This window comes from Hippocampus zosterae, chromosome 2 (assembly GCF_025434085.1).
Source record: "Hippocampus zosterae strain Florida chromosome 2, ASM2543408v3, whole genome shotgun sequence".
Classification (NCBI taxonomy): Eukaryota; Metazoa; Chordata; class Actinopteri; order Syngnathiformes; family Syngnathidae; genus Hippocampus; species Hippocampus zosterae.
In genome coordinates this window covers 35199160-35220936 of record NC_067452.1, presented here as the reverse complement: position 1 = coordinate 35220936, position 21777 = coordinate 35199160, and the positions used below count along the sequence as shown (strand labels likewise).

General features: G+C 42.4%; 2 protein-coding genes across 8 annotated transcripts in view; both read right to left on the bottom strand.

The window, feature by feature from the left end:
• Positions 1–16312, bottom strand: part of arhgap4b (Rho GTPase activating protein 4b) — a 33566-nt gene extending 17254 nt beyond the window's left edge. For 2 of the 4 annotated variants that reach the window (XM_052050997.1, XM_052051017.1), the window contains exons 1-7: positions 16093–16312; positions 5947–6270; positions 2928–3099; positions 2679–2841; positions 2234–2296; positions 1947–2120; positions 258–386 (exon numbers count right to left, since the gene is read on the bottom strand). In XM_052050997.1, coding sequence (XP_051906957.1) covers positions 258–386; positions 1947–2120; positions 2234–2296; positions 2679–2841; positions 2928–3099; positions 5947–6016 — 771 coding nt within the window. In that variant the 5' untranslated portion in view covers positions 6017–6270; positions 16093–16312. Of the gene's footprint in view, positions 1–257; positions 387–1946; positions 2121–2233; positions 2297–2678; positions 2842–2927; positions 3100–5946; positions 6271–7464; positions 8112–16092 lie in introns of those variants that run through there. The other 2 variants (XM_052051007.1, XM_052051028.1) reach the window with 2 other exon arrangements.
• A 1690-nt stretch (positions 16313–18002) lies between these two features.
• zgc:103759 (U8 snoRNA-decapping enzyme) lies at positions 18003–21772 on the bottom strand. Of its 4 annotated transcripts, none has more exons than XM_052051808.1 (5): positions 21699–21772; positions 19716–19847; positions 19496–19536; positions 18402–18639; positions 18003–18313 (listed from the first exon to the last, which is right to left on the bottom strand). In XM_052051808.1, the coding sequence occupies exons 2-5, from the start codon at positions 19845–19847 to the stop codon at positions 18068–18070; spliced, it is 657 nt and encodes a 218-aa protein (XP_051907768.1). In that variant the 5' UTR covers positions 21699–21772; the 3' UTR covers positions 18003–18067. The 4 variants fall into 4 exon arrangements, with proteins under 4 accessions (XP_051907768.1, XP_051907784.1, XP_051907759.1 ...); XM_052051824.1 differs by having other exon boundaries at positions 19745–19847; positions 21699–21766; XM_052051799.1 differs by having other exon boundaries at positions 21627–21732.
• Positions 21773–21777: the final 5 nt, after the last annotated feature.

The following is a 21777-nucleotide window of genomic DNA, read 5'->3' as shown; positions in this document are numbered from 1 at the left end:
GAGAAATTTCTGTCATTTGTTCATTCCGTTTTGAATTGGCAATCAGATGTGAAACTCATTATTAATCATGACATATGTTTCATATTTCAATTTTAGTTCAAAATATATTGACATTGAAAAATGGGCCTTAGGACTGAGTTTGACAAAATAATAGTGTCATTTTTTTTCTCTGGGAAATTTAAAATGGAAAGAAACAAATAACGTCCATATCCTTGGTTGAAGGGGATGAAAGAGCTGCTGAAATGTTTCTTTCTTACGTCAATGAGAGTGCTGACATCCTGCAGGTAGTACTTGTTCATGGCCGCATTGGCAGCAGCGAGATTGAGCAGGTAGTCGTTTCGAGCTTTAGTGCACTTGAGCTGGGTCTCCTGCACTCGGCCATGCCTCTGCATACACACACAAAATCTCTGTCCAATCACACTTATAGGCCACTGAAGAATGCTGACATGTATCTGTCCACTCACGTGCACTGCACAAATCCAAAGATGGCTTTCCATTCATATCGACACGTACGATGAACACATGACTGTCCGTTAAGTCGCACACATAAGATTTAGTAAACATGTAAGTCAGGCATGTCCAAAGTCCGGCCCGCGGGCCAAATCCGGCCCGCGGTCGAATTTCATCTGGCCCTCGGCCCCCGTCATAAAATCAGTGCCGTCTGGCCCGCAGGTTGGGCGCAATGGAACATGTGTTGCATTGACTGAGGTCTCGTAGACTGGTGAGTGATGTTTCATAGAGTACTGCTTCCCTCTAGTGGCTAAATGAGTAATAGCATTCACTAAATGAGTAACAGCATTTAGACACTAGAGGGCATCACTCACGAGTTAACAAGACATCACTCCGTGTTGACATTGACTGATATGTCATATTTCAAATTCCTGTTTCAAATGAACCAAAAGAAATTCTTAAGATTGTTGAAATTAAAATAAAAATGGAAATGTGAAATAAACTGGCTTACTAAAATTTGTTGAACAATATTGTTGTTCAATGTAAAGAATGTCAGCCAAGGTCGGCCCCCCGACATTTTACCACATAAAATCTGGCCCCCTTGGCAAAAAGTTTGGACACCCCTGATGTAAGTCCATTCACAAACACACACACGGGGCTCGATATTTGAAGACGTTGAACCTGAGCACAAGCAACAAAGCTGGGATATTTTTATTTTCATCCCGGTGAAAACCTTGTTTTGCCTGTTTGAGGATTTGGCAGACCACTCCGCGCTTTGGTGGGTGTTTTGGCATACCAAGGGTGTTTTCTGTGACGTGCAAGTCTTACAATCTGGCGGTTGGAATTCGACTAAACTTTACACTCAAAGGAATCACCTCTACCTTTTGACGCATGTAGTCAAACACCCGATTTGGTGAATTTGATCACAGCACAACAATAGGGGTGTTTGGTGGAGGGCTCAAAAAATCGCTGTGGCAGGGAGGGCAGTTGCCAAGTGCTCACTTCCCAGATCATCCGTCCGTGTAGGTCTGCTTTCAGGTCTTTATGAACGTACTTTATGTACTAGATGCACTTCGACCCACAGCATGGACTCCAGAAAACTAATTCCTTCTTCAACCACCTCAAGGACTGCGGCTCTCGCGCACAAGTTGGAAAGGAATTGAGAGAAGCCGCTTCGACTGGTGGTGGAATCTAGATGCCTATGTTCACACCCACAACGGCGCAAATGCCTATTTTTAATTGCATCAAGCCGCATGCGTCTGCAAAAATCGCGAAAGCCAGTCAAGGTCTATGACCGTGCCCTGCACTATAATTGCACTGGGCACGAAAATATTGTCCACCATCTCAACTTCTTTTCCGTCCATTTAGATACAAACACAACACATATCAAGTCAATATCAGTCCATTCATATAAACACATCACATAAACATTCCCTTCACTTCAACAGAAAAATAAACATTATTATGTCATTCTGGGGGGAACGCATGAGATTTACCTTCTCCATTAATCTCTCCATCTTCTTAACGGAGCTGCGCCTCTGCCCTCCTGATTGGCCGATGCCGAGCTCAGCAGACTTGCCAGTGTGTCGCTCTTCCAATCGCTCAGCCTCCTTCAGTTTGCCCTCAGCTATCAGGCAGTCAGTGTGGTACTGATTGTATGTCTTCAAAGCCTTCATCGGCATGAGCCGTGTAACACGCAGTGCACGTGATCAGTGTCAGTTTCCTCTGCATATGACATTATTTTGCATTGTTAATATGCAGAACATCAATATAGTTTGCTCACCGTCTGCAGCTCAGTAGTGACTTTAAGCAACTCATCCTGCATCTGAATTCCAACCTCTTTGCTCTGTTGGCAGAAAGATCATCAATTCTATTTGATATATAGTAGATACATTGTTAAAGGAGCTAAGTTCAACATTTCCTCGTGTGAGTGCTTCTACGAAGAAGTCTGAATCTTCAAAAGTCGCCCATACCACCAGAGAAAGTTATAAAATGGCAGCCTGTCACATTTTTGAAAACGAGTCGCTAGAATTGGCCACAACCACAACGCATTGCACTCAACATGCTAATCACGGTCATTGAAAGTTGCAGGGCAAATCAAGATGTGAAATGTTTTCATGATTTATCCGTACACTGTAAACGGTTTCATTTCTACTTGGAAGATTTTAATCTGAAACTAAAAAAATAAAATAAAATAAAATCAGCAAGCATTTCTGTGTCCCACTCACCCTTTTGTGGAGTCGGTGTGTGTCCTCGGTACTGTGCGCTAACCGCTGCGTAAGTGCGTTGCAGCAGGTGTCACCCAACGTTGAGTGCTCACGACTTTCCAAACGAGTCTGAGTCAGCAAAACAGACCAGACTTGACACACTGACTGACCCCACTGCTCCTTCCTGCAGAGGAGGAGATCATCCTGACTCACAGCGAACGGCTTATTACTGATTATGCATTCATGTGAAATGAGATGTCAGTTCCTCACTTCTTGGTCTTGTGTGTGAACCTCTCTGTGAGTTTATCAAGGGCTCGTGCGTATTCCGCCTCAATGTCGCCGCGTCGGCGGAGAAACTCAGAAAGATCTGAGAGCTGCTGCTGTTTCACCTCTACCTGGGAGTCCAAAATCTTGATCTGGTCAGTCAGTTGTGCTCGCAAGTCTGTGACACATAGGGAGAAGACACCTGCTGTTATATTTTTAATTAGCACACATTGCATTGGAGTCTAAAAGTGCTGGTTGGTGGCTCACATCACTTCTGACGAGAGAAAAACAAAACAAAAAACAAACAGTCCCCTCCATGTGTTTGAAAGGTAGCAGCATAATGCTCTTAAAATAGGGAGCTTCCTAAAAATGTACCGTAGCCTCTATTAATGATTTCAGTCAACATTTGTCCTCATTTGTGGCATAAGCAATCAAAAGTAATGTAAGCTAAAGTCGCCATGTAATAGTTATGTAGTATGTTTGCCCATTTTCAGCCATAAAGTAGTCTGTTCACCATTAAGCTGCGTTTGAAGCAGTAGGATATAATTTTTTATTTTACAACTTTCGTAATAGAAAAAAAAAAGACTGAATGATATTGGTCAACAAATCCAGCAGACTCTGAAAACTGCCATCTAAAAATCACAAATTTTTCGCAAAGAGGCTGATTTAATAAAAACATAAAAACTGTGTAGTTTCTCCTTTTTATCAATAAAAATGGCTTGCATGAAAGTGAACTCATCCGATTTTGTATTTTAATCATTCCCTAATGAGAAGGTAATGCATGGTTGCAATATATGTCTGACTCTGTTTCATGCAGCTATTACTTCCACTCAGGTAACTCGTTATAACCCCAAATATCATTGAAATACACACACGCTGGTGAGTGAACTCAGCATGGCGCAGTGCTGCGCGTGAGCTTTGAGGCCAATAAAGTCATCATTGTCTCATATCAAATGTGTCTGTGCATCACTCTTCATCTCTCGCTTTCCCAACCTTCCCATCCCCCGCCCCTTCTTTTCCCTTCTTCCCTTCATTTTGGGCGCACACAGCCCAGGGGCTGATTGGATGTGAGGAGACAGCGTGGCTAATAACGACTATAAATACATTCGTGTAGTACAGTACAGAGCCGGCGAACCTCGGTATGCACTCTTCCAAAACCTCGCATGTAACCTTACGCATGCATGCACGCACATACAGTATATGGATACACACGATTAGCTGCAATGTGTGTGCTGTCAGAATTGAATCATGGTTTGGCTTCCACTGAAGGATTCCTCACAAGGCTACGGGGTTATTCCAATGGAGACCTTTTGACATGGCTCATCGGGGGCTTCAACACCAGTGTTTCCCCAACCACAAGTCCATGTGTAATGTGGCAAAAAAAACTCTCTCTCTCTATCTCTCTATCTATCTAGGCGCCCGGTAGTCCAGTGGTTAGCACGCCAACTTCACAGTGCAGAGGTACCGGGTTCAATTCCAGCTCCGGCCTCCCTGTGTGGAGTTTGCAAGTTCTTCCCGGGCCTGCGTGGGTTTTCTCTGGGTGTTCCGGTTTCCTCCAACGTTCCAAAAAAAAAAACTTGCATGGCAGGCTAATTGAACACACTAAATTGTCCCTAGGTGTGAGTGTGTGCAGGCTTGGCTGTTCGTCTTTGTGTGCCCTGCGATTGGCTGGCAACCGGTTCAGGGTGTCCCTCGCCTATTGCCCGATGACGGCTCCAGCACCCCCCGCGACCCTAGTTGGGTGGTAGGCAGGTGGACACCCTGAACCGGTTGCCAGCCAATCGCAGAACACACTGAGACGAAGAACCATCCGCACTCACACTCACACCGAGGGACAATTTAGAGTGTTCAATCAGCCTGCCATGCATGTTTTTGGAATGTGGGAGGAAATTAAGTACCCGGAGAAAACCCACTCAGGGACGGGGAGAACATGCAAACTCCACACAGGAAGGCGGATGCCGGGATAGAACCCACAACAGTCTGAACATGAAATTCCCCAAAACAAACAAAAGCGGAAATAGGCCAGCGCTAAAGGCCTGGAAATGCATTTTGAATGAAGAACACAACAGTCTGGTGAAGTCAGTCGGTCGCAGACCTGATGCAAGTTTTCCAAAGTAACCATTTTACCACCAATTAAATGGTATTCACTTTTTTTGGGACACTATTCACTGTTCCCCCCGTATTAGGTTAATCAGAGACTCTCAATTGTTTGTAGGCGTGACGTAAATGTGGGTGCAAATGGTCGTCTATATGTGCCCAGTGATTGACTGTCAAGCGAAAAGCCCAAAAGCTCTCGAGTGACCTCAATCGAGAAAGCGTCATAAAAAATGGATGAATGGCTGTCCTTCAAATTCTGTGTCAGTGTTGTCTATATAAAGTCTAGAAACGGCTTGTAATTCACAACAGTAGGTAGAGCAACAACACTTGAATCATGAGACAGCCACATGGAAAACGCCCCCCCCAGCCCAATCATGCAAATGGTTGTGTACAGAGTAAGACCAGCTTTTCCGAACATCTTACGTTTTTGATTAGGAAAGTGAAAGTATTTTTCAAACAACCTGACCGTCAAACTACCAGATCTTTACGCATCAAAATGGGTATTGTAGATTTTTTTTTCATGCACCCTGTAACCTGATAAGCTGTCCACTGTATTAACTGCTGTCCCTGAAAGGGTTAATTTTCATTGTCTGTACTTAAATAAAGAGTGAGAGTACTCTTGTCAGCTCTGTGTCTTAGGAAGTGTCAATCCAAATATGAGTATTATTGATTTCATAGAGGAAGATGACAGGCCGTGGCTGTCTATTAGAGATGCAATATAGATGTCATTAGATTTTGATTTTGTGCTCTCCCACGATACGAGTAATTACCATTAAATGAGAATTAAAATGTCACTTAAAATCCAAAACTTATGCAACACAGACGGTTATATTGTAAACACATGTAAATACAAATGCAAGTAATACGAAAAGTGTCTGATCTGTGCATATGACACAACACAAGTTTGTACACATGACCGGCGACTCACCTTTCATTTGAGATTCATATTCGGCCAGACTACCCTTCTCCCTCCTCAGTTTTCCGTGTGATGTCATCATCTTTGCCACCAACTTGATGCTTGACGGTTTTCTCCTTTTCCTCCCAAACCTGGTGTGTTCCTTTCACGTCCCAGTTGACTCTCTGTTATCCTTCCAACTTTATCTCCTGTAGTCTGTGACCTTCCACTTCCCACACCTTGATTGACCTAGTGCCTCATGCAGGACAGGGGCATCGGCGTCAATCGGCCGCACTCGCCAGGGACGTCAGGCCGATTCGTTGTGTCCGTGGAATGACGATCCATTTGCGGATTGTCCTGAACGTGGGATAGTGAGAGGAGAGGATCATGTTTAGAGGATATGCATGGATGGAAGAAGACAGCTGGGAGAAAGAGAGGCAGATTTATGGTGAGCGCAATGGGAAAATGAGAGACTGGACAAATGAGGCCAGGGTGAGAGCAAAAGGGATAGTGACACCGGAGAAGGGAGATTTAGTAGGAGGGACAGTCTGATGGGGTCACGTCAAAGAATGGACAGTGGTGGAACACTGTGATGAGGAGGGTGATGACGGAGGAGGAATGGAAGGGGTGAGGGGGATGGAAGGATGAGAGGTGATGAGTAACAGCAGTAACGAAGGACATTCAGTGCCTCAAGGTCGGGGATGTCCATGAAGGTAAAAATCACAGAAAACAGAAAATTTGATATGGATGCTGACTACACTTGAAAATGAATGTGGTATGATGTCATCTGTTTCTTGTGTGTTCACTTTAGAAGGATTATGGACCCAGTTGCGGTCTACATCATCAAAAGCTGTGCACGCAGTATTGGCTTAAAACAACGTGCGGCTATGAAGATTTGGATTCCCCCCCGTGGAGTTGTAACAAGTTTTGAATTGTTTCAAACAATATCATCATGCTTTGCTAGTGTGTGTATGAATCAGAGAGGAAAGGCGTTAAACATTTCTCAACTCCAAGAGGAAACAGGCCAAATCACAAACATCGGAGGAGCCAGTGGCTGCAAGCTATTTCACGCACAGTGGTGCTCATTTCATATCTGGAAAATTATTGTGGCCTTTTAGTTTAACTTCACCTCTTTGTCTTGGAATGGTAAATAGTCAGGAATTGTGGAATAGCGAGTGGGAGCTAGTAAGTGGTACCTAACTCATTCAACGACGAGCTTCGGTGGACACCAGCTCCATGTAATTTCAAATCTTAATTCGTAAACGCATTATTGTTTGTGACGTTTACCTTGAGCGATGAGTTTCGGTGCACACCAGCTCCATGTAACATAAAAAGATCTGAATTCGTAAGCATGATTATTTGTGACGTTTACCTGTGCCATTTTTTTCCATGGGCGTCTGAGAACACCTCAACATTTTAATTAAAAGTAGGCCTAAAATGCGGTCCCACTGTCATCGCCGTCACAACAAACTGCAGTGAATCTCAGTTCCATTTTATATCGTAAAACAATCAACAAAACAAATAAGACGACTAGCTGGCTCCGTTACTCACCCTGCTATGCGAGTAGAATAAGATTCGAGGAGGTAGTTCTGCTTTCCGTTGACTAGACTAACGGGGCTCGCGGTTTTCTCTGTAGTGTGAACACTTGGTTTCGCCACATCTTCCTCTCACTCGGTAATCCCAAAAGGCTCGGAATGTTGCTTTTCAACTGACAATGTTAAATTTTCAACGGCGAGTTTCGCAATACTTTACAGTTAGTCGACCGGTGCACGTAACGAACCCCACCGTTCTTTCAGCGCCCAAAAAGCGCGAGCCTCCTGATTACGTCATATTTGTTTACAAACCGGAAACAAGTCAATACGTAGTCAAGATGGGAGACACATTTCATACCGTATTATTCCTACGTAACTCTAAAAGTGTCGCATGTCAACAGCGAAGAAATAAAACACCCATATCTGTTTTGAATTCCAAATGTCTTTCCAAATGTATTGAATGGATAGACTGTAAGAATAAATGAATAATAGAAATTAGCATGCTAATTGATCATTTATAAATAAATAAATATATCATGAATAGGCAGTCCTGGGAGACGAGTTTTTAGGATATTTGTCACACATAGGATGGCCTGATTCTTATTGCTCTGTTGACAATGAAATAAAAAGCAGTTCTTTGTCATTTAACAGCAAGGCACCTGTATGACTTAATCCACTGTCAATTTGCAGGGACCATCAATACTGGACAAGAATGCAATATACGGTGCCACATGCATGTCGTACATCATTTGAAGATGTAGTAGAATCAACATTTACAAAGTACTTAACATGACAAAAACATAAACCATTTGAGGCGCTTGGCTTGTTCTCATGAAACAATCGACGGCTGAAAAAAAGCTGATGTTATTGTGGGCCAGTTGGGCCTGTTAAAACCCATATAAAATGCTGGAAGTAGTACGTAATGTGAATGTGAAACTTATTAGCTTCGATTTAGTTTTGCTACTCCTACTGCTGACTTTAAAGCGTGCAACGATTATCTGCATCATCTGTGCAAACGTCATAGTATTGTAATTACCGCACCACTGGCCACTTTATCTTTGATTGATGACTCTCCGGATTATTGCACAACTGTCATTTACTGGTACTACTGCACAAACGCTACCCTTACGTTACGCCAAGACTTTCTATACCGATGTGTCGTGCCTTTGATTGTCATAGTTGCTTGTTACTGCAATACCAGAGTAGCTCACACTACCGGAGACAAATGATTCTCAACTATATGACATGATGGATCAAAAATGGTCATGTCACTTTGGGGGACACCATGTCAGTGCTTCATACTGAAAATTATTTTATAATCCTACAACCGGTACTCTTTGTCTTGAAATAAACATCAGCTCACCCATCTTTCAGCACTGACGAACAATCATATGACATCTTCTGTGATGAAGCAAGTGGCCTTGTTACAAGCAGATGGACAAACAGACACAATTTCACTTTTTTAAGTCTTGTAGATGTTTTTGCCGTCCTTGTTGACACTTGTGAAGTGACTCGTAACCATGGGAAGTTAAAGCACACATCGTCTAGCAATGCAGTCAATGAGCTGTGAAAACAAAAGAAAGGCTCACAAATGGTAACTGCACTGCAAAGTACAGTGCTCACACACACTTTCACCGGAATGTGCTTGTTTGAGTGTTTTGGCACTCAAGGTTTTTCACAAGAGGCGAGGACAGACAACCCCCCCGGCCCCAAAAGCAACGACTCACCACATCCTGTCTTGACAGGTTTCAGCACACTGCAATGAGTGGCAAAGTCTGCCAGTTTGACGACAAGTTTGATTGTTTCTCATCAGCTGGGGAACATCAATGATTGAACTAGCACAGCTACACTGTGCTTGTCGCATGCGCCTGACTAACACCGTGTCTTGAGTAAAACGTTGACACCTCGCAGAGCGGAAGCATTACCATTATGATTAAGAAGCTCAATTTCTGTCTCCCAGCCTAAGCTGGGCTACAGAAAGAAATTGAAAGTTAATGGAGAATTACAGTGAATAAATGGAGTGATTTCCCACAGCTGGGAATTGTGAGGACACGGAGACCTTGGAGGAGGCTCACTGGCCTTCATCAGTGTGCGACCTTAATCGGCACGGAACAAAGCGAATGTTCAAGATCTGCCCTGGAGGGGTGTAACAATCCTGAGGTGAAACACAAAAGGTCACGAAACAAGAAAATGACTGTTGAAAATATTTGTAGGATTTTGTGCAGATGTTAATGCAATACTGTGGTAGAACATTGATATGTGAATTGTTATTAAAAATAGACAGAATCGTATTTTATGGCTTGATCAGGCTATCATCTATGAAACTGGTCTAATTGAATGGGAGTTTAAGATGTTCATACCAAGGTTATCATCACATGGCCTTTTTTTTTGACATCGTAAGAGTCAAGATGATCCCCAAAGTGACTTTACAGCAGATTAAAGACCAAAAAAAAAAGGAAGCAAATGTGTCTCATACTAATACAAAAGGGATTTCCAGCTATGACTGCGAAGGGGGAAAAAAGTGATGCTTCATCAGATATAAAACAGGATATGTTGTAAAATGAAATGAGCAAGGGGGACATTTTGTTTGATAGTATGGCAGATTGTGAGTGCGCATTTCCTGAGAGACAGACAGACATACACCGAAATGTGAAACCACATTAAACTTGGGCTATGTGAGATGGTAGTCTGTTATTTTGCCATTTTGATGGCAAGTAGAAGCTCAAAGGAGCACTGGAACAGAGATGTATCATTAAAGAAAACTATTAAATGCAATACAAACTGGAATTCACCCAACAGTGGCAACATTTTTCACATTGGTATGAGTTCTATGTTACATTCATTCATTCATTCATTCATCTTCCGTACCGCTTGATCCTCACTAGGGTCGCGGGGGGTGCTGGAGCCTATCCCAGCTGTCTCCGGGCAGTAGGCGGGGGATACCCTGAATCGGTTGCCAGCCAATCGCAGGGCACACAGAGACGAACAACCATCCACGCTCACACTCACACCTAGGGACAATTTAGAGTGTTCAATCAGCCTGTCATGCATATTTTTGGAATGTGGGAGGAAACCGGAGCACCCGGAGAAAACCCACGCAGGCCTGGGGAGAACATGCAAACTCCACACAGGGAGGCCGGAGCTGGAATCGAACCCGGTACCTCTGCACTGTGAAGCCGACGTGCTAACCACTGGACTACCGGGCCGCCTTCTATGTTACAATATCTGCCAAAAACACAACCTCTTTGAAATTGTAGCAAAATACAGCGGTGCGTTATGTGTAATTCATTCTTGTAACTCAAAACACTCATATCGCAAATCACACCCCACTCCATTGAAATGGATAGAGGTGCCGATTATTTTGTTTCAGCCCCACTTTGTGCTCTTTTTTTGGTGCATAAGTTGTTTTCGGTTAGAGGATGACGTCATGTATGCTTGTGATAAACAGTATGTCGTCTGTCTACAAGTGTTGCTTTGCCATTTGTGTTCAAGCAGCCAATGCTTAAAGGGTTACAACACTGCAACTATTGATGCTATTCATTAGACTGTCGATGGCGTTTTGCATTATGTGTTAACATTGACCTATCTGAAATTTCTAATATACAATATTACCAAGTTGTCTTGATTTTAGCTGGTTTTCCCCACCTTGAAAAAAACCCCCAAAAAGCATACACGGCATATTAGTAGTGGCACTGCAGATGTTTGGACGTGCTCGTCTTCCAATTTGAATGTACTGTAATGTAGTACTAAATTCAGTACGTAACAAGTCACTTGACTTCGAATCTTTCCTACAGCTGTGTTGCCTCGAACAGCTGCAAGCTCCCACAAGTTGAAAATAAGTCATAAATAAATCAGCCATCCGTCCATTATCGATACCGTTGTTCCGGTTTGGGCTCGCGAGGAACAGGAGTCTCATCTCCGCAGATCAAAGCTGGACTAAACTCTAGACCCGGACAGGTCAATCGTCAAATCGTAATCGAACCCACGCTTCTCGTAAGAGAATGAGGCGAGTTTACCATTTCACCATCAGTGACTCATTTGGCAAGCAAGTCCTTTTATTATTTCATTAAGTTGATTTTGTTGGGGGGCGGGGGGGTTCTAGGCAGGCACAAAGTTGACCAAGTTGCATGCCGTTGTACATTCACTGATGCGTGACCCTGAAATCCTTTTGGCTCACTGGGAGGAGATTCTCAGGGGGAAAATGGCTCATAGCAATAAACTTCTATCACCTGCTTTCTAGGAAGTCTTTAAAGCCCCGCTCGGAATGTCTTCTAAAGGCTAGCATGCATTCGTGACGCTACCTTTCAGTCCGAAATCTGCAAGGGTTCCATGAGTATGTCAGTAGGCTGATTTCGATTAAATAAGGTTTACATCCCAATCATTAGTTATTGTTTGACCTTATTCGATATTTATTATAGGTGATATTATCTTTTTTTTTTAAAGTACCGCCTTGAGAGAAGTTGGGGTGTTTTTGTGTTTGTTATATTTCATAACGATTCACTTCTGAGTGATACCATGAAGACATTAGCTGTGTGGGGAACATCTACAATGCTAACCACCTTAATCCTTTACCCTTCTTTTCATTTAAATTGTTTTTTAGTTTGGTCATTCTCTCGTTCTAAAGATGCATTGTATTATATTTACCAGTGGTTAGTTTCTTTTGTTTGACAGCTACAAATGTTTCAATGTTACTTCAAAGATTGCCTGTTGATTTAAAACGCCCGACCCTGGATTATTTCACTTACTCCCCATTAACTTTAGATTTCAAACTTCTACATATCAAGTTGATTTACTGCTGATGACAGAAAACCCCAAAAGAGCTGCTACAAGTAGGAAGAACAGCCTCATACTGGCCTTTGTTGTAGAGTATCAGTCAAACAAATCAAGCCTCTGAAAAATATGTTATGCGCAGAAGTTTCAACCAAATTCAATATATCACTGACAAAATGAGTTCTGGTCAGACTCAGCCCGCACACTCAAATATTATTTATTCAGAGTCTGCTCCTTCAGAAGTGTTTCCAGCCACATTCATTCTTATTTAGTTCTTATTTCTGTCATTGTGATCTTAACGTTTTATGTGTCTCGCTGTGCTATTTTAGAAACCCGTTTTGAGACTCTGGTTGAAAACTTTATGCTAAGTCAGGTGCATTTATGTACACTGTTTATTCTTGGGTTGATTAATGCGCAAGATCCCAGTGAAATAAATAAATAAATACAAAATAACAAGCAGAAACAAAAAAACATACTGTGGGGACGACTCTTTTAGGGTTGCAGCGCAGAACGAAACATCCAGCACTAAACAAAGGACGGCTTGCAGAAAGCAGCGGGTTGACCGTTTTTAATCCAATGGTAGCGATCAACAGCACTGGGTATCAATAGATTTTTGCTTACAATCTGCCTTTTAGCATTTTGAAAAGCAACTAAATACAACTGAAGATAACAAAAATCGAAGCCTTTTTTTAATGCACAGTTATCAACATTTCTCAGCTTCCCGCTGTGGTTGAGTTTATGTGGAGGATCATTTACGGGTTTTGTTTGCGGAAGGCACAGCTAAAGGCTCTGGTCGAGGCACAATTAAAAGCAAACAGTTTGGCTGTGTCCAGGGTAGAGAGGCTTATGTCTCTGCTGAAAGGACATACCGACAATAATTACAGGACCATTTCCAAAGAATGATTTAGACAGTGAAGACATTATTACAAATATGGCTCAAATTGCTTCTCTTACAGGTGTTGCAATTTTGACATGCCAGTAACTGCAGTTGACAATGTATTGCCTCCTGCAGGAGTTACCAACTCTGGTCCACGAGGGCTCAGGTTATAATCAGGTTTGTTGGAAGATGTGTGTCGAATCAATGCAAAACTTGTCATCTTTTTCACCAAATGGTACAGTCCAGGGCAGTTTATCTCAGGATTTAACGTACATTGAATTCCTATCAGGGTTCCGTGGCACCCAGTGTGCCATGAGGGTTCAAAATGGGTGCTGTGGAAAATTTTGCAATTTCACTTCATTTGCACCAAAATCTTGTACCGGTAGTTAAAAATATATTTTTAGCCATATATCTACGTATATCAGCAATGTACAGCGACAGGCAGATCAATGTAATTCACGTCCTTTCAATGGCAGAAGGTACAATAAAATTTTACAACCACCTGTTTTGCATTTCATACAAGAGAATAAGTCATGGTTTTCTGTGAGTATATCAGTTTTATATTTGAGTAAACAGTCATTTGAGACAAGTTCATCATAAATTTAGTTTGATATTTGTTTGGGACATTTTCATTTGTGTGATTTTTCTCATGTAAAATGGACACGATGGCTCAATAAATGTTGGCAAATATTTTTTCCTGGATTTTCTGAATCGCTTATCCCCATTCTGATCGCCAGCGTGCTGGGACCCATTGACCGAGTAAATAGTATGACAGGAAAAAAATGTATGTCTTTCTTCTGCTTCATTTTAGCAACATCACCGCTACTATTGCTAGAAACAATGTGAAATCCCATTGATATGCTAACAGGAAATATGCATTTATTTCCGGCAGTGATATTCCCTTGAATAACAAATATTCACACACAAACGCTGGAGAAACATACACGCAGGTAACATCATAATTAACAATACAAATAGTTCCCAATCTATTGACAACAAAAGAGCTGAAAGCACAACTTTCTTTTTCCACTCTTCTTATCACAGTGTGTGTACTCCATGCATAACCGTCACAAAATAAAACAGAACAATGCGATATGATCAAATAAATACAATTTGAAACTGGGCAAGGATTTTAAGGCGTGGTTGCAGTAGAATGAACATGCAAGAGGCTTGACTTGGACATGATATTTACGAGATTATTTTGAAAGAGTGTTTAAAGCAGTGGTCCCCAAACTACGGCCCGCGGGCCGTATCCGGCCCGCTGGGACATTTGACCCGGCCCTCTAACCCTCCTGTTGTCATCGGGTCAAAATGGCCCATCACTGTGTTAAAAACGCCCCAAAACCCCCCTAAATGATAATTTTTTAACTTGAAATTTTATGACTTTTCCTAGATTGTCCCCAACTGCAGAAAATGTTAAATGTTGTTTTTATTCACATTTCCATGGAAGCTGTACAAAAAACAGTACAAAGGTGGTCTTCGGGGCAAAATGACCCATGACGCAAATAGGGTTGAAATCAAGGTCACAAAGTTATTTACACTCCATAAAATGTTTCAGTGTTTTAGTTGTGTCTCAGATCAATTCGTAGAACACGTGAACAAGACGGTAGCAGACATAAACAAGACAAGATAGGTGGTGTTCTCGTAGATGGCAGAACTCTTTTTTTGTGGATTTCAAGGGGCTATAAAGAGAGAGAGTTGTTTAGTTATTATTTATTTCCTGTTTTTCTGTGAAGAACTCAGAGAGGGTTATTTAGTTGTTATTTATTTCATTAATAGTGTTATTATTTGTTTCCTGACTTTTTTTCTGTAAAGAACCTGGAAAGGGTTATTTGGTTATTATTTATTTCATTAATAGTGTTATTATTTGTTTCCTGACTTTTTTTCTGTAAAGAACCTGGAAAGGGTTATTTGGTTATGTGTGGCTTTCTGGGAAATCGTTGATGTTACAAACTGACACCGGCCCCCCATCAGAGAAGGGAAAAGTTATGTGGCCCTCACAGGAAAAAGTTTGGGGACCCCTGGTTTAAAGGATAAAGTCTTCGACATGCTGAACATGCATGAGGGTATCGTCTTGGTTTTGAGTTGTTGAGCTCTTGTAGTTGAATAAATATCAAGTTTCAAAATCAATGAATAATTATTTTTATTAATCGTGATTTCAATATCAATGAACATTTCTTGCCCTACTGTTGGGAACAGTGTACTTCCCAAACACAGTCAAGGTGCCCTTTGGGCAACCAAGTGCGACACATCTGCTTCCCAATGAATATGGGTGGCAATGGTTCATTTTGTCAGAACTTGGCTTTGGACTGGATGCTAATGGGTTGGAGACCCACAGTGCACAAACAAATGGAAATTGGCAATGGTTGGGGTTGCACGTCCTGGGCATCGTCGACCGCCCCCCCCCCCCCCCAACAACAAACTATTGGTGGCATGATTGGTGGCAATCATGAGCGCTTCATTTATTTATTTAGCAGTTTATTTCCTTATCATTTCTTTTGCAAGTATATACAGTAGATTGAGAAATAGATGCCGTTTTTATTTTATGGATCAATATTAGTGTTTTTGCTAAGCAAAGTAAATACCACTCATGTGACATCTGTTGATTTTAACAGATGGACAACAGCAGATACGCTTGACAAATGCATTCCACTTAAGAATGAGCCGATGTGGTGTGTCGACTTCTATTTACAATTGCCATAAATCACCTCCTGCGACCAATGAGACACTGTGGCCACGGCTCCACACAATAGCCACATAAACACCTCGGCGTAATTACACGAGCAACCACGCGCGCGCACACACTGAACATAATGCACGCGTTACATAATAGAGTCAGCATGTGTCATCTCCAAAAGGCTTTTTAAAGACCCAAACTAAAAACGACAAAAAACACAAAGTCATTCACTTTACACGGACACAACCACTGCGCCACTCACACGCGGGGAGCGTAAACACATAAACGTACACGCACACAAACCGGCTGTCAGCGCCGCATACCTCACTTGGTGCTCCTCTGCTGTCTCTTTCTATCTTTTCCTCAGATCTCCCTTCCCATCCCTCGTTCTCTTGATCGCACAGACAGCGAGAGTCGTGTGTGTTTGAATCTGACAGATTCCTCTCAGCTCAGTACTCTCCTACACTCCCCCATATCTCTCTCTCTCCCCCTTGCATCTCAGACTCAAAAACAGCCCTCCCTTCACTCTTTCTTCCCCTCTCCTGCCAAATACGCTAAATAGCCTCCCTCTCACACCAGAGATGCTTGACTCCTCCCATTCCCTCCCTCACCACCTCACTAAGCCACGCCCCCACAATCTCCTCTCCTCCGGGCGGCTATAAATAAAGCTGCTGCTATGAATATACCATCTTTTCCCCTCAGCATCCCTTGTTCTTGCTCTACCTCCCTCCCCGCATGCGTCCATCCACCCATCCACCGCTTGCACCCCCCCCCCCCCCCCACATCTCTCTCCCTCTCGCAAATGTTATTCTTATGACCTTGTCGTATGACTTGCACATACGCATCCGAACACACGCTCACGGTGATGGATGCGATAAGCCGCCAACATACACAGACATCGAGAGACAAGACAGACATGTTTGCTGTCTGTGATCCCGGATGCAGAGCGTCACAAGCGGCTTACACTCATTACAAGATCGTAAACACAGTTCGGCAGACAAATGCATTCTTCGTTTGGATTCTTAATGCTGCTAAAACTAGGGGTCATCGTGAGTGATGGCTTTTACACCATAATGGAATCATTCATCACCTCGTGTGATGGATTTATGATTCCAGGGTGTTGCCCTCACTGAATGTCGTGGGTGTGATAAACTTGATTTGAGAAATGCTGCATTTTATGTGCAGGCGGGTAGAACGAACGCCCGAACTTGGACCGTGAGCATTGGCCACATTATGACAACAGCGTGGCTCTGCAACATTGTGTGGGAAGGAGGTTGTCAACATCTGGCGCAGCCGCCTCATGTGCACCGAGGGTACATTTAAACAGAATCAAATCTTCCGCCGCGGGCTATATAGCATGTCACGCACGTAATTAATCCGCGGATTGCCCGGCAACATGCTCTAACTCCATAAGCAACATTGAAAAAAAAACTCATCTATGATGTTCAAATCCAGGAAAGGGCGGGTACTCTCTGACGAATTGGCTATTTTACTTTGAATATGGTCATATTAGTGCAGACTCTTTATGGCCCGTTTGTCTTTTTTATTGTTATATGCTGCTTTTATTGTTTGAAAGTTAAAATAAGAAATGTTATTTTATGGGTGGGAGCACTGTTATATACAAAGTTGTTTCTCTGGAGTTAGCTGCTTATTTCCAAAAAAAGTGTCTCTGAGAGGACCATTCCGAATGCTCTACTTTACAAAATGATGCCTCACTCTACTTTGTCTGGCTGTGACTGGAAAACTGGGTGAAAAGGTAAGCAGAGCTGCAGCGAAAACACAGATAGGCATTAACTAACTAACTAATATATATATATATATATATATATATATATATATATATATATATATATATATATATAAATTTATATAGTGAAGACGATTGGAAAGATTCTCCGGTGTCACTTTTCTACTATTGTGTCATTTGTCATCCGCAACAAACTGTGTGTAATAACGTCATAGAAAGCCATAGAAAATGAATGTAAAATGGTATGACACACAGCTAAACGGGAAGTCATGTGCGTCAGCCGGTAGTAGTGGCCAAAATTAAATGTATATTAATATTGAGGAGATGGATGGAGAGATAGATTTTTAATAACGTAATTTTCAAATGTATACCAATGTAAGTGAGATTCAAAAGAATGGCAACAAGAAAGACATTGGATAAAGCTCATGAGTAAGTGGCACAATTTTCTTTTCTTTTTAGAATAGCAACACAAAAGTTGAATGTGGGTGAATTTATAATACTATTTATTTATATTGTTACTGTACATCTGTGTGTGCTAAAGTGACCGGGATTCAACACTGATCCCTCTTGGCTGCCGTCAACGCAAGTGCTGCTTGCATGTCCCTTGCACTGTGTGCATGTGTCTTGATTGAGTGCTTGAGGGCTTTGTGCAGGTCCTCTGGGGCAAGCAGGTGGAGGCGGAGTAGAGAGTTGAGCAGCTGGGTGCGAGCATTCCCGATGAACGCATGCGACAGGAACGAGGAGAGGCCTCCTCCATTTTTTGTAGTGTAGAGAGGGACTCGGACCATCCCAAGGACCTTGCCATAAGCGGGATAGAGCCAGTGGGGAACAGAGCATGGGATTGGGAAAAATGGCTGCAATCTGGCATTCTCGAGGCAACACTACCTCCTGGCCGTGATCTCTTGCTGTGGATGCAGACGCTTGCTCTACCTCCTTAATCTGCTCCTCCGTTAGCTTCTTCACATAGAAGTGAGTGATGAGACTGGGGGAGCAGGGAGCGGTTCCTGGGGCATGGCGAGCATCCACATGATCGTCTTCGGATATCGAAAGAGCCACACCCAGCTCCTCCTGTAATTCCCTACAAAGCCCCGCCTCCAGACTCTCTTGTGATTGATCAACAAAACTGGAGGATAGGCGGTCAAGGGTTTGGAAATAAAACAGAAATGCCTATCAACAATTTGGGGGAAGTTGCTCCAAAGTGACCTTCCAAATGTGGGTTGAATCAATATGGAGAGCGGATTGATAACAAAAGGCCATCCGGATGAAGTTTTCAACTCACACGCCCCAAGAGTTCAGAGTTTTACTTGAGAATTAAAGCTTTGCCGTTTTGCTGTATGGTACTGAGCAGCCTTGAAAGTGGCTTGTGTGTTTTTATTTTGCCATACTGTATGTTTCTTCTGAAGTTCTATCGGCCATCATCACATTTTTTTTCCCATTCATTGATCCTCTTCCGTGTTGGTTTTGGAAAAAAATTACAAAGACATGACAAAATGCGATACATTAGAACAGTTAATATGGTATTGTGATTTACTTCTGACTAGTCCTGGAAGTACGCCACATCCTGCCCAGAAGGCATCAGAGATCGGCTCCAGCTCACCTGTGACCCGAATGAAACCAGGCACGAAAGAAGCATTCTTGACATTTCCCCTGAACCGAAGTCTGATGATACATTCAGGTCTCACACGATGACATGCCTCTGGGTTCATAATTTTTGTGCAAGTTTGGAACCGTATACATGTCAAATAATTCCCGAATTGCTCAGCTAATAGTCAACTTTTCCAATGATGCAATTAGGTGGATGGATGCACCCTTCTGAAGTTGAATTCCACCCTGATGGAATATAATAATCAAATAGTCTAGTAAAAAGATGGAAGAAACTGAACAAAAATGATTGGATCTTTGAAATGCATTTCGAGATCATACACGGAATTGGTAGATGAATGTGAAGGAATAAAATAAAAGCAGTAGGAGAGACTCACCCGCCAGGGAAACCCAGCAGACCGTCAAAGCGCATCTGCATCTGCGGGATGTGACAGGACAAAGGCTGTTATACACTCACACACCAATGCTTCCGAACACGTTAACACATTTCCGACATAAACTAGTGAGAATTTAGCTCAAATTTAAATGCGGAGGATTTTACCAAGGCATTTTAAATGATTGCATTTTTGCCTGTTCCCCATTCCCTACCCCCCTCACCAGTATGATATGTTTGATGGGAGTTCTACCAAAAAGCAGACTTTTCGTGTCAGAGTAGAGCATCGCATGACATGCGTGTCTGTAGCCTGAGAAGGCCAACGCTTCGGCCCTTGACAGCTGCCCATTTGCCATCTACGAGTACAGAAACAAACAGTGCACTGTGATACAACATGACCCACTTGTCACAGCTCAGAGCATTCTCATATCCTTGAACGTTGCCCTTCTGTTGTGCAGTGAAAGCAAGACATCATTCAAGTTTTCATATTGCTCCCCATCCTTCATATTCAAGCTTTTACCAAGACCTGCGGAAATGAAGTTGCGTGAATGTGTCAATCCAGGAAACACGCGGTAAAGGCTGGGTATATGCAGAATGCTTTAGCACCCTCTGGTGGTACAGGGTTGAATGGTTCCACATCTTTCAGCTCTGATGGGAATTGATCAAGTTTCACATTTTAGTTTGGTGGTGTGCGGGGAGATTTGCTTTTAATGTAAAATATGTGCCTTGGCTTCGTAAATGTTGCGAAAACCAATTTACCAGTTCATCGTTTTTTTTGTCTTCACTAAAGTTGTGGTTCAGATGGAGTTTTTCAATCTGATTTTGGATGAAAAAATTCGGTAGTCCAGTGGTTAGCACGTCGGCTTCACAGTGCAGAGGTACCGGGTTCGATTCCAGCTCCGGCCTCCCTGTGTGGAGTTTGCATGTTCTCCCCGGGCCTGCATGGGTTTTCTCCGGGTACTCCGGTTTCCTCCCACATTCCAAAAATATGCATGGCAGGCTGATTGAACACTCTGAATTGTCCCTAGGTGTGAGTGTGAGCGTGGATGGTTGTTCGTCTCTGTGTGCCCTGTGATTGGCTGGCAACCAATTCAGGGTGTCCCCCGCCTACTGCCCGGAGACAGCTGGGATGGGCTCCGGCACCCCCCGCGACCCTAGTGAGGATCAAGCGGCTCGGAAGATGAATGAATGAATGAATGAATGAATGAAACAAACTTGCATGTTTTTTTTCCAAGCTGGAGTGCCTGAGCCCGATGTGCAAACCACTCTTTCTAAGACATAATATTTAAAAAAATATCACGGTATATTTTTGCTGGAGTAACAATGCCAAAGTCAAGTGACCCAAATGTCGAACCATTTTTGGAACAATATCAATTAGAAATCAAACAAGTAAATATTGTCATTCTATGATAAGTAAAGAGTAAACTTTTTTTTTTTTTTTACAAATCACACGTATACATTCTAATTCAACATTTGTTATATTATACCACTTTCACAACAGCTGCTGTAATGAAGCACTAACAATACAGTACTACAGAAGACAATAACATATTTTTCTCCATTCCCACATATGCTTTGCTGGTTGAATATTTAAAATGTATTTCTTGATATATATTACTTGTGGCTCAGATCAGTGTTCGTAAAATAAATCATGACGTTTGTTTTGTTATGTCTTTAAAAAATACTTTAAAGTGACCCGATGTTGACACTTCACCTGTTGTTCTTTTTGGTTCTTTACATTGCTATATATTGTCTCGGTTAGAGCAGTGGAAATCCGGATTTGGTAATCTTGAAAACGGTGTAGCCTTTGAAAAAATGGACGAACAAATAACCTAATTACCGGTAGTAGGATTATCCGATCATGCATAGCAAAATATTGAATTTGACAATCCAGATCATTTTGAGGATTTCTTTTTTTAACGACTGGCGACATTGAAGGGCGATGTCATGATCACAGCATGTATGACATTACACATATCTGCATCTGTACAAACATTGAACAACGATATATTTAGAAACGTGAAGTGAGATTCTATTGAACAGACACCACACAACCATTTATAATGATGTGACGGTTTTCAGAAGGCGTTTCAAACCCAGAAACTGGAAATAACAAAACAAAGATGGCTCGTTACGTTGGTAAACGCATTCTTGGTGCAAAGTGTGAAATAGCAAATTGCAAAAGAAGAGAGGAATAGCAGCCTCACTTTCCGTCAACGCTGTGCTCAGCAACTTCCTGGATTTTGTTCTTCAACTCGGAGATTGGGTGCTTTAATCACGTGTCTA